This window comes from Neolamprologus brichardi, chromosome 11, assembly GCF_056152115.1.
Source record: "Neolamprologus brichardi isolate AB-2024 chromosome 11, ASM5615211v1, whole genome shotgun sequence".
In the NCBI taxonomy this organism is placed as follows: Eukaryota; Metazoa; Chordata; class Actinopteri; order Cichliformes; family Cichlidae; genus Neolamprologus; species Neolamprologus brichardi.
Window position 1 is genome coordinate 20019944 of NC_142114.1, and position 16366 is coordinate 20036309.

The window sequence follows — 16366 nt, forward strand, 5'->3', positions numbered from 1 at the left end:
ATAAAGATTTAATAGCTATATTAAGTGGTCAGTATGTTTTGTTATACCTCATTGCCTTCTTATAATTACTTCTGCTGCTGAGGTTGCCTGTTCAAATCAATATTTGTTATTTTAATCAACTGACAGCAGATGGTTTTTTACCATAAGTGGGATTCAACTGACATCTGAGTGGCCCTCTGTAAAGCAATTGAGCAGAGTGCATTAGGGGCCCTGTTCCTCAACAATAACATCTATGAGTGTGTATGTGTTTGTATCTGAGCCCTCTACGGTGGGCGATGATGGAAGATCATATGACAGCCAAAAGTTCTCTGTGTGCAGTCAGCCAAAAACAATACTGCACATTCATCATTTATAACTTCACCAACGTGACTCGTGTTGTTCTTCTGTTAATTAACCAAAGTCTGATGTAATCGACATGGTCCCGCTTGTTAAGACTCATTCTTAGTGGTGACCTAGTGGTCTTGTGTCATCATTGCCGGGATGTGAGGGATGGTGACACAGCACTCAACTATGCATAGAGATTCTCTGATCATGAGGTGTCATATGGTCATGAGGTGTCTATGGTCATAAGGCAGGGGGCATGAAAGTGTATCTTTGTGTTTGGTTTATTGAGTTTTGTGATGTAATGTGTGAATCAGCTGTGTGTAAATTCTGTAAGAAATCGATTATTCAAAAGAAATCAGTTTAAAGGTTTCTATTCTTGCAGCCTTTCCCGTTACAAATAACACAGGGAATAATTTCGATTTTCTAAGTCTTAGCTGAAGTAGCAGATCCATAATTAACACAAGGCCATATGGAAACTGTTTTTTCCCCCAAGTAATACAGAATCCCAGAGACCAACATGTTATTCAAATTTCAAGGTGCACTTTTCTCTTACCTCAAAATATACCCCTCTGAATGGTGAATCTTCATTGCTGTTCTCAAAGTAAAAAGACAATCACTTTCTTTTTTCTTTCTTTTTTTTTGATGGCCTTCGCTATTTTGCTTTTTACATTTGATTTTCTTCTAACCTAGAGTTTGATGGATGGACTTGATTTTCCTGTCACTTTGTTGTGTTGTTCTTATGTGGAGATGCTGTGACCTGCAAAAACATGTCATCTTCCTCTGCGCATTTCTCCAAGTCTGAATGACAATGAGTTTGAATTGAACGATTTTCCCCACGTCAGTAACTGTTGCTTTTCTTTACGACTGAATCGTCTAACTTCAGTTGTCCCTCTCTCTCTCTTTATCCACCCCTCCTCCCCCTCATCTCCTGCCCATCTTGTGTCTGAATATACTTTCTGGAAGAAGTCAACTCTTACTCATCTGCATGCAGAGTGCCTTGGTTCCAGCTGTGAACGGAGGATTGAAATGGAAATGTGAATGAGAGAAAAAGCAGATTACGCTCCTCAAATGCATGCACAGCCTCCTGGCTGGCCCACCAGCTGAGTAGAGAGAGTGGGTGGGTGGATAATGGGGGTAAAGGAAACAGAGTTAAACAGCAGCAAAGTGAAGGGTGAGGAAATGTCGGGAGAAAGGTGAAAGAGCAAATAAAGATGTTTTGGGGAAATGCAGAAAATTGAGATGGCAGACCTAAAATTGTGTAAAACTCAATCAAGACTATCTCAAAGACACCAAATGTTCCCACACAGACAGGAAAGTGCTCCCACACACAAACTCTAATGGGCGAGACAAGGTTCATGTGAATAAACTCAGACTGGCCTCAGAGATGGCCAGACCTTGAACCTCAGAAGCTGATTTGAAAAATGCAGACAGAGGCAGAAAGGGATGATCAGCTGTGTGTGTGAATGCATGTAAAGCGATACACTGTGTTGCAAAGAGAAAAGACGCACGTCTTTCTCTTCTGATAAATATGCAACAACCGGGTTTGTCTAAACGATACACAAAATAAAAAGATGATTTAACTTTCATTTCCCAGATTGGAAAAGGCCAAAAATAAAAGAGAAGCATTCATTGGTAGACACTTTAAATTGCAATCAAAATCTTGAAGTGATCTTTAGTTTAACACACACTTTTTAAATGTCAGGGTGCCTGTCAGTTTGATACATTGCTATTCATGAGATTTCCATGTGCCCTGTGTTACAGGACCTTAGGCTGGAACAGTGAGATGGGGGAAAGGGAGAGCAGCAGAGACCAGGAGGGTGAGAAAAACTGCATAATGGAGAGTGAAAAAATATGAAATAATGAGAAGAGAAATTGAGACAGAGAGAAACCAGGAGAACAGTTTCTCTATCAGGGCCCAGAGAAGCGTGACCCTGCCTGCCCATTTTGGGCAGGCCCGGAGGCTAGTGCACGATGTTAACTGAATGTTCTAGCAAACGTCTGCCACAGCAGGACCCGGCTGTCAAATTAAATTCTTTCTCAGAAGATGGGTCCCCGTGGTGTGCCTGCATTTCCACAGAGGAAGAGTACTATTTCGATGATTGTTGTGAGCAGTCTAATGCAGCTTTTGGTATCCGCTTCTTTCTCACCCCGTAGTCATGAATCCAACGGGTCCCAAACGGCACCCAATCTCGTCTCACAAACTAGCAGCTGCAAAAGACTCCCTTCCAGAGTCATTATGTGCTTTTGGAGAAGAATTCAATTTTGTGGAAATGTGCAGAAATATGCCCAATCTGCATCCGCAGCTAGTTTCAAAAGAGTAAATGAAGTGCAGAGCCGAGGAGTTTCTCAGGAACTGTTTTGAAGAATTAACGAGAGAGGCAGCTCGGTAGTTAATAAGATTTCTGCTAACACAATCGCATGTCTGTCAGTTTTTGCATGCACACATTTACGCAGGCAGTGTCCACAGATTTTCACTCACACGGGACCTGCTTAGCCTCTCTTTGACATGCACTTGCACGCGCACAAGAGTCGGCAGCACAATCACAACACATATTTTACATATTTGTTTGTCTGGCCCGAGTTGCAAAAGCAGCCAGAGTTTTTTTTAAAAAAAATCAGGTAAGAAAAACCAACACAAAAAAAGTATGACTGCAAACTATATATTAGGGCACAAGTGCTTGATGGAGAACAATAATATTAGCAGAAAACAGTTTGGAGCAGATACAGGTATGAGGGGAAAAATGTGGGCATGTTGGGATTTGCACATAGGGAGGCAGAGGACACTGAGACAAGGAGATCACTGTGTGAAATCGACACACTGGGCATGCAGCAGTGTAACAAAAGTCTGAAACTACAGTTCTCTAACCTCTGCAACCCTCCCTGCACAATATATATTCTCCACTCACATGTTTCCACATAAAGCACACACACAACACACTGTGTTGGGTGTTGTGAAAACATCTGGCAAATGTGTCCATGGACAGTAAGTAAAGTCAGTCCTGGTTAAGGTATTGGAAAACTGGTTAATTTTTACAACTGTAGATCTACTTCCCTCACTAACATCACTGCATCATTATTTTCAGATTTGAAAATAATGTAAAAGTGTTTCTTAAACAATAGTTTATAGATCTATATACTTGATAAACCACAAGTTTCATAGTAGGAAACACAGTTTTGATGTCCAATAATGTATGTTATTACCACATTTCATTGAACTTTAAACCATATAAAGGGATTTTTTATTTTAATAAATATTATACTAAACAAGGCAGTGGTGGAGGAATTATTTAAAACTTAGCTCTAACTAAAAATACTCTGTTACAAGTCAAACTCTTGCAGTATTATCAGAAAAAATGACTTGAAAATAGGAGAAGTAGAACCATGCAACTGGCACCACTAAAATTTAAAAACAAAAACATAGCAACAATATAAAACAATGAAAGTACATTTAACAGCTAAAGCAGTTGCAGCAATCTCATTCGCCACTTTCATGAATTCCCTTCTGAGAAACTGTAATTCAGTTTCAAGTTATGTACTCGCAAATTCCCCTAAATTGACAAAATAATTCTGATTCAGATGAAAATTATTTTTCATGGTTATTTATTCATTTCTTTTGAAGAGGTGAAGAGACTTTTAGCAAACCTTTTTTTAAGAAGAGGTAAAGCATGGCACAATGGCAAATCATAGAGCTGGTGAGCTTTCAGTTCTGATAGGGAAGGGGGGACACTGGGGGAAGGGCTAATGGGGTGCTAATGGCACTGAGGGATAAAAGGGAGAAGAGGAAAGAGGATAGCAGAGGGGAAAACAGCCAAACAATAAAAAAAAAAAAAAGTTGAAAGATGAAGATCATAAGAGCAATGAAGAGGTAGCTGGAAGGATTTGTTAAGAGGGAGTAGGAGAAAGGGTGATGATTAAGAGAAAAGAAAGGAAGGAATGAAGGCGAGAAGCCAGAAATGGACTTTGATAAAGTCTCAACTCTTAAATTATTTTAAGAGCTGTGTTTACAACTGATAATTTTTTATTTCTTTTATATAATTTGGATATTAAATATCCATTTATAATCTTTAACAGTTTGCCACAGCTGGGATGTTTCTCCCCATAATTTTCATTGGAAAAATCAGACTGTTTTTCAGTCTAGTGTTCATGTTCACAGTAAAACCAGCATGAAGTAACATGCAGCAAAAAAAAAAAAAAGAAGTACAATGGGAGCTCAGCCAATCAGGAGGATCTCAGATATCATCTTATGCATGTCAAAATTCTAATAAACATTTCCACACAGACATATTTTTCAAAAAAATATTAATAAATATCTTACAGAGCTGTGTGTGAGAGAGCTGTGGAGTTTTAGATACTGGCCCTGAGAAGCTAGTGGAAGCTGCAGTGTTGGTTGGGTTCTTACATGGTTTGGTCACTTTTGACACCTCTGCTTGGCATTTCTTTGGAGATTTTCCCCTCCCTGCTACACTTATAAAGATAGCGAGGGAGATAGAGGGATGATGAAGCACAGGACTCCAAACACACACACACACTTCGTCCTATCTCAGTCTGTCACTGTGTCAACTATCTCCACAGCCGTTCAGTGCCACACTGGTGTCTAGCTGTCTCCCTCTGTCAGTCTTTTGTTCTGTGCTGAAGAAAGCGCAGGGCCGCAGCATCAAAGTATGAATGACTTGAAAGCTCTGATCTCAATGTGAGCACACACAAGCATGGGCACAGCTTAGAAAATAATATGGTCTGCATACACACATGTACAGAGAGCACACTGTGCAATTCAGTCGGTTCGGCTGGCTTTGTAGACAGCATCTGTTCTGCACCCCGTCATCTTCCCTTTGCACCCCACCCTCTGTGACAGGTGGAAGGGATTCAGACTCAAAAGCTGAGGAGACACACACTAAACTCCACTGACACATGGTTAGTGTTTCGCCTACACACACACACACTCATATATACACACCTGCTGTGGTGCAGAGCTACAGTGCCCCATGGTGCCAGGCAGGCTGAGCAGTGCGTCGCGTGTTTATACCACCTGCTCTTGACCAAACAGAGGATGAGGGATTAGACCTGACAGCCCACAGAAGAACAGCAACATACAGTAGACAGATGTAGGTCTATATACCACCCTTAAACTACCCAGGAAGTCAACCAGGTCAAACTAATTCTTTCTTCCACACGCAAACACAACAAAACAGCAGGGCCATCCATCAATCAGCCGCTCACGCCCACTGGGAGATAAGTTTGTAAACCAGTCTTCTTATAGCTCAGGAGTTTTCTTACTCACGGATTTGTAACACACAGGGCAGCAGCTCATCTCTTCACCAAAACAACACTGACCTTTTGGCCTCAGACTAATTTCTATAAACAAGCTCTTGCAGACGAGGCCTGACCTTCACCACAGCACATGAACCCACTCTGCACCCAACCTGCTGTGCTTCTTTAACCAGTGGAATTTATAGTAAGATATAAATAAATCAATAACACAGCATTAAAACATCAAGATGTAAGCAACGAGAATGAAAGAATATTTCAGCTCCCAGAAAATAAATAAAGAAAAGTGAACAAACCTCAAACACTCATATAAAGCCTGCATGAGACTGTGAATTTTAACTCTATAAAAACTAATAAATCTGTGTGGTTTATGAGATAAATGGAAAAAAGTTGTTATCTTAACCAATCCAGCAGCATCTGGGCCAACTTTCCCAAGAAAATTATTATGGAGGAGATAGGAATGCTTGGAAAAATTCAGAGGAATGTCTTGTATTCTGGGGAAAACATGCCACAGGGCATAGAGCTGTGCGCTGACAATGTGTGTGTACATGTGTATGTGCAGGAGCTCTCCTGGTAGCTGTTCTATTTTGGAAAGACTTGTGCAGAGGATTCATTTCTTAGTTATCGGCTGTTTCCAACCCCGCAGAGGTGAGAGGCAGGTCTGCATCCATTCTCAGTGTGATCAAGCCGAGCTGCCAAAGAATTGGGAGCGCAAGTAGGTGCAGCCACCTCCACACAAACACACACACAAGGCTCAAGAATCCACTTGGTTGTGCATTTGTTAAAGTGGTAATTGTTCCACAGCAGTAATTGCCATAGTGAAGCCTGCTGATAATGACACTGCACACAATGAAAAATTGTTGCACAAACAAGTTGACTGACGGCAGCTGAAATTGTTTGGGGAGAGAGGCACACGTCGCCAAATGTGGTTGCAGGAACTACACATACATGAACAAGCACGCACACACGGGAACAGTAACAAGTGAACAAACATAAGATGTCCTTGGATAGATTCCATGCATTTCTCTCTACCACTCAAGGACATGTTGAGCCTCTCCCATCTTCTAAATTGCAGGGTAGAACAAAAAGCGGGATCATGAAAAGGGGAGGAAGAGATGATGGGTTCAGGTGTTCAGGAACAGCTGGTCGGCAAATAAAAACAGGAAGGAGGGGGCGGACAGGGGACAGGGAGATGGAGGGGATGACAGAGACAGTGGGATAGGTGTATGAAATGATTAATATTTCTCAAGAAAAGCACTGAGTAATTGATGGAGACTGCTTATTATGAATGGCATTATGAAAAGATGAGAAAAACACACAGTCAGTTGGATGGAGCGACACACAATGCTTTGTGTGTGCTGCACAGTGTGGACAGTACACACAGATACAGTGGATGATAGACTGGCAAACACAGCAGGCTTACTGTCCATGGATCAACAACATGCTATCTTTCAAACACAGGGCCATCTATAAGCTCACTCAAACACACACAGCAGGCTGTGTACATGAGCTCAGCTGTGCGAGCACACAAAGCCTCCAGTATGTTTTTCCTCCTTTAAACACAGACATAATTGACATGAAATAAATCTATATTCTCAAAAAGAGGACATAGATGTGTATTGCGCTACACCGTGACTAACGACCCACGCACTCTTCATTTGGTTGTGCTTGTAATTTTTTGTTGCCCCAAGCCTTGTGGAGACATGAAATGAGATTAAAGCATGAAAATTAAAATGCAGATGCGATGATTTTCAGTTACTTGCCTGAATATTACATCCTGAAGCTGTTGTAATAAACATTTGAGAAGTTTTGTATAATGTTCTAGTTTAATTACTTTGGGGAAACTCGTGGCTGCAGAAAATAACGAACACTAAAAACTAATAAACCAATTTCAAATTTAATAGGATACTGAAATGTTACTGCACCTCTGGATGTGAATGAGGCTGTTTTTGTATTTATTTGAAAATAACTAATGCTTTAACACTTAATACTTATAAAAATCACCTCATGGCCTATTAATTCAAACTATATGTATAGACAGATTCTATTGACTTTGGCACCCTCTGCAGGATTTTAGTGTCACTGACAAATTACGCATGTGACCCAGGATGCTGCTGGTCTGCCTTCATTTTTATGCAACAGAACATTCAACTGCAGATGTATTTTGAATACCACATTTTTCATATATACACATTTACATAACTGCTTTAGATTGGGATTGAGACAATTTGCCTTTTAAAACATCAAGTTAAGCAAACATGAATTGGTTTACTTAAAATATAGATCACATATCCTTCATGTAAATAGCTCATGGTTAGTTTTCCCAAGTTTTGCGTCTGGGGTGGCAGTCATATGAAAAACATGTCCGATATTTTCCCCATTCTACTAAAATTGTCAAGCATTCTTATTAAATTTTGTTTTAATCTGTAGATGGCACTGTGGGCCCTGAATGAGGCTGTTAAACCATGACATCATTCTTTACAACTGAAATGTTAACTAGGTTCCTTATGGAAATGTAATCATCTGCCTTTGTTAAGTGGACCATTTCCAGCAGTTGTCATGGTATCAGCGATCAATTTGTACAAAGCACATCTGATAGATGAACAAAGTGGCAAAAACAAAAGATTAATATGGATGGGAAAAGGGGCAATGTGACAGCGGAGTGTCTGGCCAGTGATGAGAAGCTGTATTGGCTTAGTGATGGATCAGCTCCCCGGAAGCCTTTTCAAACTGCCCGATGAAACAGCACCCAGTCATCAAGCTTTTGGTAGCAAGAGGATATGAGGATCTGAACAGAGCCCACGACCAATGGTCATTCACTGCCCTTTAGACAAAATGACATTTAGACCAGAGTGCCAGACATCAGCCAGGGATGAATTACTGCAAAGACTTCCCTTCTTTTAGAAAGCGTGGTTCATAATATTCAGGGAAACGGGCTTTTCAGCATTCATCTATAAAACTCATTCCAGTTCATTAGCTTGAAGACACTGATTGAATGGGTTCAAACTAATTGTTCATGCAAGTCAAAAATCACAAGACACACAATTTGACTTTTCCAAAAAAGATTTATTAAACAGATTTCTTGTTTGCAGCTGCAACCTGTGGAGAAAAGAGAGAGAGAGAGAAAACGTGAGATATATCCAGGAGTGACATCCTGCATCAAATGAAAATCTCACACCTTTGAAAACATCCCTTCAATTCAGAATAAAATTACTAGCAGTGTTAGTGTGGGGTATTTAATCAATTCATTAGGCTGCCATGGATGAAGAAGATAATCTCAACTATTTAAACTAATTTTATTCTACAGCAATCAAATGAAAATACACATTTAATTCATTTATTTTTAAATGTCACTCCACTGCGTTAATAGTCAGTCCACAACTTGAGGGAGCAAGATGCTATCAAAAATGTAATTTCACAGGGACTTGAGAGCAAACACAGTCTGGAAGAGAAACTGTTACTGCTGCTGCCAAAAACCACCATGAATAGTCTGATAATACATGGCAGAAACCCCACTTGCCAGGGAAAAGCCTCTCTCACATAAAAAGTCATCAGAAAGTACAACACACGAGAGATTCTAGAGGTGGTAGGGGAGCCACACCAACAAGCTTCCTGCCAGTTTTTGTGCAGCAGGCAGGGCCCAGCCCAGGTCTGCTCATCTGCATACTGCTCATTAGCATGGATAAACAAGGAGAAAACTGGTGCCATACGGTGGACTTGCCAAGCATGAAATTCCCTCCTCATGTTTACCCCTTTTACCCTTGGATTATCACAACATTGCTGACTCTCTCCTGATTTTTGACAAGGCCCAAGTGTGATTTGTTTTTTAGCAAAGGCTAACAAACAATTCCAGGAGTGTGCCACACAAGACACATAACTCAACTGGCTGGCAGAAGGAAAAAAATTTGCCCAAGGACAAGTGCTTTAAAAAAACCTTGCATGCCAAAGTGATGGGGGCAATGTACTCCCACAACAGACAAGGTGTCGCATCAAAGCAGAGGATGATATTTCTGTGGTGATCACACACTCTTAAGGCACCACCCTGAGTCTGTCAGAACGTCACATAAAATGACAGAGAGCATCATACAAAATCAGTCACAGGAAACAACCTTTGTCTGGCCAGCATGAGGTCGTGATGACATTTAACAGCTGGGGAGCCTGATAGTGGCCCGCTTCTTTTCTACCAATTCCATCAGGCTGGAACTAGAGCTGGCTGACATATCATAGCGTAGCATGTTAGATACCATGTGATTTTAAGCATAGGCTTAATATTGAAGCTTGGTACATAACAGGTTACTATCAAAATGTGTTTTGTGACAAACATTTTACATCTGATTTCAGTATCTACAGATCACTTTCAGATTATACTTCAGTGGCTGCAGCTTTTTACATTTGCAACTGAGACTCATTCCCTACAAGAGACACCAAAGTTGTCTCAAAGGGGCATGCTCACTAGGCACGCCATTTTCAGACTTGCGCACAGTTGACATCTTTCATTATAAAATACACGGTTAAGTGAAATTCATCTCAACAGTGCAGAATTGTACTTCTATAAATAGCTGCACCTTTGTTTACAAGTGGTCACCCATAGGTACCTCCGCATAGTCGATTTGGATTTCCTTCCTGAATCAACTCCCAAAGGGATGTGTCTCCCTTCCTTGTCTCAAACTGGGGATTCTTTTACATGTTACACAAATGTCTCTACAAATAATCAAAACCTACCCATCTCAATTTAGATGCTTTTCTTTGGTTTACTATGTGTAAACATTCTCAACCATTAATGATACTTACTTTCATTGTGTTAAGCCTATTTTACAGTACTACATTTATGTCAATCTGCACAGGTATTTGAAAACTACCTGCCATACTGCTAAAGCCCAATAGCATGGGCCTCAAAATGGATAATCCTCTGAGTAAGGCAAGTGCTGACTGGTTGAGAGTTTGACCAGAAAACAGAAAAGCCATACCACAAATATATGTGAAAAATCAAAAAAGGAGGATAACAGCAGAAGGTGGCTATGAAAGTGGACACTGGTTCTTGACTCAGTTTCATTTTAACTCTTTATACGTTACAACTGTCCTTCTCTGCGGTTTGCTGCCGAACCAACAGCAGCACAAGAGAGTTGCCCAAAGACCCATTGGTTGTGACACTGCCCCCAGGTGACAGAAAACAGCTACAACAAAACAGCCTGCAAAGCTGTAGCTTCTGCACAAAAGCGTGGAGAAAACAAAACCAAAAGCCATCAGGAGTTCAGCAGGATCTTCTCAAACTGAACACATCAAGTCGAATACCTATAATAACTGCAGCATTTTAGCAATACTCTCTCACTAGCTACTGCCACTTCATGTTCAACTTGCAGAGCACCTGAATATATTTAGTAAATGATTTCATCCAGCTGGAAGACGACAATTTGATACACGTGTAAGCCAAAAAACAGTACCTGTATCGTAAAAAAAATTAAATAAAAACAATTGAATGCCTGTTACAATGCATACAACTGAGTTGAACAGTTTAACTAAACACAGCAAAAAGGTGGCAGAGAAAGGGAGCCATGGTCATGGTGTTTAACAGCAGACAGCTTGTCATGTTAAAACATCACAAACACAATAATTGGTGTACTGATTAGTGACAGATACAGTGCAAATTATATTATCTGAGATCATTAAGGACCATTAGTCCATCTCCTCATCTATGTGTATGGTCTTAATCTATTGAGGGGAAGTGCTGCACTGGACATTGTAACCAAGAGCATTAATATTACTTAACATTAGCAAATTAATTTGTCCATTTTAGATACTTAATTGTCCTCAGAATATTTAGCTACAACCCATTTATGCCCCTCTCTAGGTTTTGTGCAGACTTAATGATTTTCAGTTTGCATAGGTTTTAGACCCCTTGAATATGTCAAGCCTCCACTGTACCATATAAGAAGGTAAAGACCACGACGCCATCTCTGAATAAAGTTTTATTAGGATCATTTAATCAGTTGAGTTATTGTTAAGTGTATGCAAACTTCTTAGCATTTAGACAGTTTGGTGATTTTTATTTTTTTAAAAACAGAATAAATGAGTTTCTCACCTGGCCAGCAATTCTGTCCAGATCTCTGGTTCCCTGGGAAGTCAGTCTGCGACCACTGATTTTAAAAAAAGAAAGCAAGAAAAAGCAGAAATTAGCTGATACAACAGAATACCATTCACCGCTAGAAAAATGCTTAACACTACAATAATGAGTTTATGCCACACTAACCACAGCATTACAGTGAAGAAGCCACTGAACAATTTTTCTCCACAGAACTTAATTTTCTTGCTCACTTCTATCCCAAGCCAATCAATTAGCCCTGTTGTTACAGAGCGATTAAATCTTTACTGCAGTCTCAAAAAATGATTTCTACCTTATGCATTTACAGATTTCAGTTATCCACATCACATAAGCTGGCCCATTTCACATCAGCAAAAGCAATAAACAGAAAACTGAGACACTGTTACTAAGTTTTGCAAGAATGAGTAACAGCATGTGTAGAGGCATTGGCGTAGGTGTGTACCACTGTGCCCATGTTACCCATAAAATAAAACAAGAAAAAAAATCAATTCAAAACAATATTGTGGCATTTTCTTGAGCTCACCAAGTATCAAAATATCAACTGTCAGTTAGCTGGCATCTCCATGTTTTATCAGCAATAGAAAGCTGTGCAAAAGTATGCTACTTAGGGGATTTAAGCTTCATACTCCAATGTTGCAGCCAATTGCTTACTGTGTGTGCGCTGAGGTTTTGTGTGGAGAGCCATGACTGATCTGGTAGCGTTGGTCATCTACCAATCCAAAGGTCATTAGATCAATCCCTGACTCCTCTAGCCATGTGCCAAAGTATACTTAGGCAAACTACTGAGCCCCGAGTTATCCTCAAAGGCATCCATCGCAGTGTGCATGTATCTGCGATGGTTACAAAGCAAATAAATAAAAAGACTGTATGATTGTGTGAATGAGTGCTACGAATAATCAATTAAAAGTGGCGTACAGCTTTGTAAGTCCATTTACCATGACGTCCACTAATATTGGTATGCAGAGTCTAGAGGTTCAAATTAATATCTTTTTAATATCCCCAACTAAAGATCAAGTTTTTAGTGGAAATACACATTATGAAACTGTACTGTGGAGTTCAAGTAATGTACTGTGACTAAAAACAAGAAACAACTGTAGAGAATTTCAAAATTTTTAATGACCAAATTAAGTTAATACTGAGTCAACATTTTAAATATTTGAACAGAGATGTAGTGTAATACTGGACAATGGTGCTGGGGTGTGAGTTATTAACTAAAGCAGTTCACTTAAGGTTGGTCAGCATGCTCCATTCCAACCAAACCTTACTGCAAAGCATTAAGGGGACATGCTTCATCAACAGCATTGCAGAATTTAACACTTAGGCTACCCAGCAACTCCAAGTAAACATACGTATAATGGGCAACTAGAGACACATGCATTTTAAAGCCTTGACAGTTCAAGCTACACTTACACTCACTCTAACTGAATGTGAGTGCTCTTGAAACTCCTTCTGGACACAACAGAAAAAAGATGACAGACACAGGCACTGTTAGCCTTACAACTCAATATCTCTTGTCCTGTATCACTAGGCTGAGAGCATGTTCAGGTAAGCCTTGAACTTCCATATTATGTGCATGAAAATAGATCCCTTTCCAAACTTGACTAAAATACTTGAATTTTATTAAGGTTAACTTTAATATCAATATGTATACTGTGTTCATTGACCTAGTGCTCCACCGTACCCTGGCAGCCAAGTTGGGTTTTTTTCATTCCATCAAAAGATGATTACAATTTGCAAATAAAATTAGATGTATAAAATATAAAAACTATTCCTCGGTGGGTCAATTATTTCACCCATCTCTAAGCATCATGCACATGCCAACTTATACATGCAATCAGCTTTCTTGACTGGCTCTAAACCTTAGGTGATTTCCACACATGAAGGAAGAGATGCCCCATACCATGCTCTCTTGGTAGGGCAACCAGGAGGCAGGCCATATTATGGTGACTTGCTCACCAAAGGATTCCTTGCGTCACATATATTCAGACATCACACGTACTGGTAAGTCTATCAGACAGCGTTTTTGCATTCACAACTTTCTGTGTTTAATATTTAGAAAGGTCTGGGGCTGAAGTGTATGAAGAAAAACAAACAAACAAACAAAAAAACAAAACCGCTTTTAAGTTCCAACCAATAAAAACAGTAAGAACCGGCACTTACCCATTGGGATCCTTCTCAATCATCTTGAGCAACTCAAGAGCCTGCAGCACCTTGCGAGCCACATTCTTTGATCCAACACTGTAGTGGGCAGGGCACACGCCGTTCCTCTTGCGACTGCCATAGATCTTGGTCATGGAGCCAACACCAGCACCACCACGGAGGTAAAGGTGGCGAACAGTGGATGCTGCGGAAGCATAAGAGATGACAGTGTTGTCATATAATCAATATTTAGAACGTGAAACACTAAGCATTGTACAATGTGAATATTAAGTTTTTGATAAAGTGGGCTTACTGTGTCAATGGTTATAAATTTGGAAACAATTTAAAATGATCAGCATGTATAGTCTGTTGCATTCAAAAACTCTTTACTAATTAAAAGCACATTTGCATGTAAAATTGTCCCATCTCAAAGCACCATTTAAACATGTAAATGGAAACATCTTGTGGTAATACAAGCCTGAAGCTGTAATTAGTCTCAGGAGAACTGAAAACCTTAGTAATTAAAAAAAAACAACTTGCAAGACTTACCAGCTCTGATGTAGAACCAGTTCTCATCACTGGGGGCCAGCTCCTTGTGCTTACCCAGCTTGACAAGGTCCACCCAGTCAGGCACCTTCAGTTTTCCTGACCTGGTAACAGAAAAGGTACATCAGTATGAAATACATCAGAGGACTATATCAATAATTTGTTCGACTGGGCCATTAGCATCTGTTAAGTTAAACAGCGTCACAAAATTTGATTAAAAATATGTTCAATGAAAAGTAAAGCTGCTCAGTGGAGCATACTATATAAAATATATTAACAAGCTTTGAATATGTAGAGGAGAAAATAAAACTCACTTCTTCAGGAAGGCCGCCAGGGCACGGACAAACTCCTGCTGGTTAACGTCTTTCACTGTGACACCTGGCATCTAAATGCAATTAAAATATGAATAAATACAAACTAACTAACGTTTATCTTCCAAAAAAAAAGCAACACACAAGACAAACATCTCTCATAATTGCTCTAAGATGTCGCTGCTCACCGCCTCTAACCAGAAGAACTCTTAAACATCAATCCCAATTAGCTTCAAAGAATACGGAGCTTAGGTTAATTATTAAAATGCATCAAGAAAACAAATACTAAATAATGCTATGCAGCAAGACATATTGGACAGGATACATGTGCACGACTCTTGGTAAAATTGCACGTTTCACCCGGTGTTTTAGCTTCATGTGCGCTAAGTGACCATACACTCAACCACACTTCGTTTTCAATTGTTATCCTTACGACCTAAAAATCGACAAATAAAAAATATCTGCCCAACCGATACACGATATCACTTCTCGTAATATGAATATTCATATATTATAGCACAGAACACAAAAGCAAATCAGTACAACTAGCCAGTTGAGCAGGCCTCAACGAGGTAGCATGGGGGCAGCCATTACTAGCAGATATGATATGAGCGCAACATTCAAATAAAATTCTCGCAAAAACTTATTAACACGCCAAAGTACCTCGTGTAAAGCCTAACCACTGTAATTATCTGTACTTTATACTTTAACAGACCACGTTTGAAGAACAATTGTTTGAATTTTGAATACATTTATTGTTAAATAAGCGAGGAGTGAAAAATGCGGCGTTACCTTGCTTGTGGACAGCGAAGGGAAGAGAGTGAAACGGGGTTTCCAACACATGATAGAACGGGCACATCTCGTTTTTTAACGCGAGACCAGCGCGTTGTTTTTTCCAGCGATGCCGCTCATCACAAGTGTCGACCGTCCCAATCTAATCCATCTATCTGTTTTCGACTCTTTTGTTCGTCATTTAGGCTATTTTATTATCGTCTACATAAATAGATTAGGGTTAGGGAAATTGCATACTAGTGCTACAAGTTGTACTTTACATAGTATTTAATCGGTTTTTGGTCATTTATTTCCATCTGTTTTTATCAAAAAAAAATCCGCTTGTTTTCATTCTTCTCTCATAGAGATCCCCACTTTCACATTTAACTATGGCTGCATTTAAAATGGCAGCAGCCAATAGTTAGTATGTCTACATCAGTTATTGATTTGTCAGTAACTGTGCTCTTCCCGTAATGCTTGGCCCTTTTGAGACAGACAGTTGGAGGATAAGGACCTAAATGTCAATCTTACAGTTTGATTTCTTGTATTTTGCTTGTTTGTTTGTTTCAAATTATATATATAGGGGCAAGAGAGACTTTCTTAAAGGTGCATATAGACATCAATACACTTCTGCCTGCATATTTGTTTTCGTGTCTATAGATAGTGTAAACTGCTACATCCGAACAGCAAGCTGTTAAGAATTGCATAGTTTTTACTCTTTATTTTAAAAAATCTGGAGAAAACTACATATATAACATAATAAATGTATATATATATATATGTGTGTGTGTGTGTGTGTGGGGGGGGGGGGGGGGGGGGGTACCTTATTTACATAGTTCCCTGGCTGGAAGAGAATGTGTTGCCCTTTGCACAAATCAGATGGAAAGGGCAGCCATGCTCCAACATTGAC

General features: G+C 39.7%; 1 protein-coding gene across 2 annotated transcripts; it reads right to left on the reverse strand.

Annotated features, from left to right (window-relative positions):
- Positions 1–8634: 8634 nt before the first annotated feature.
- rps19 (ribosomal protein S19) lies at positions 8635–15618 on the reverse strand. 2 transcript variants are annotated; one of them, XR_015719781.1, is made up of 7 exons: positions 15478–15618; positions 14689–14759; positions 14378–14478; positions 13850–14033; positions 13100–13138; positions 11669–11723; positions 8635–8688 (listed from the first exon to the last, which is right to left on the reverse strand). XR_015719781.1 is itself a non-coding variant. In XM_087848303.1 (6 exons), exons 1-6 carry the CDS (start codon positions 15526–15528, stop codon positions 8659–8661), a joined length of 492 nt encoding a protein of 163 aa, XP_087704429.1. In that variant the 5' UTR covers positions 15529–15618; the 3' UTR covers positions 8635–8658. The 2 variants fall into 2 exon arrangements, 1 of the variants encoding a protein (XP_087704429.1); XM_087848303.1 differs by lacking the exon at positions 13100–13138.
- Positions 15619–16366: the final 748 nt, after the last annotated feature.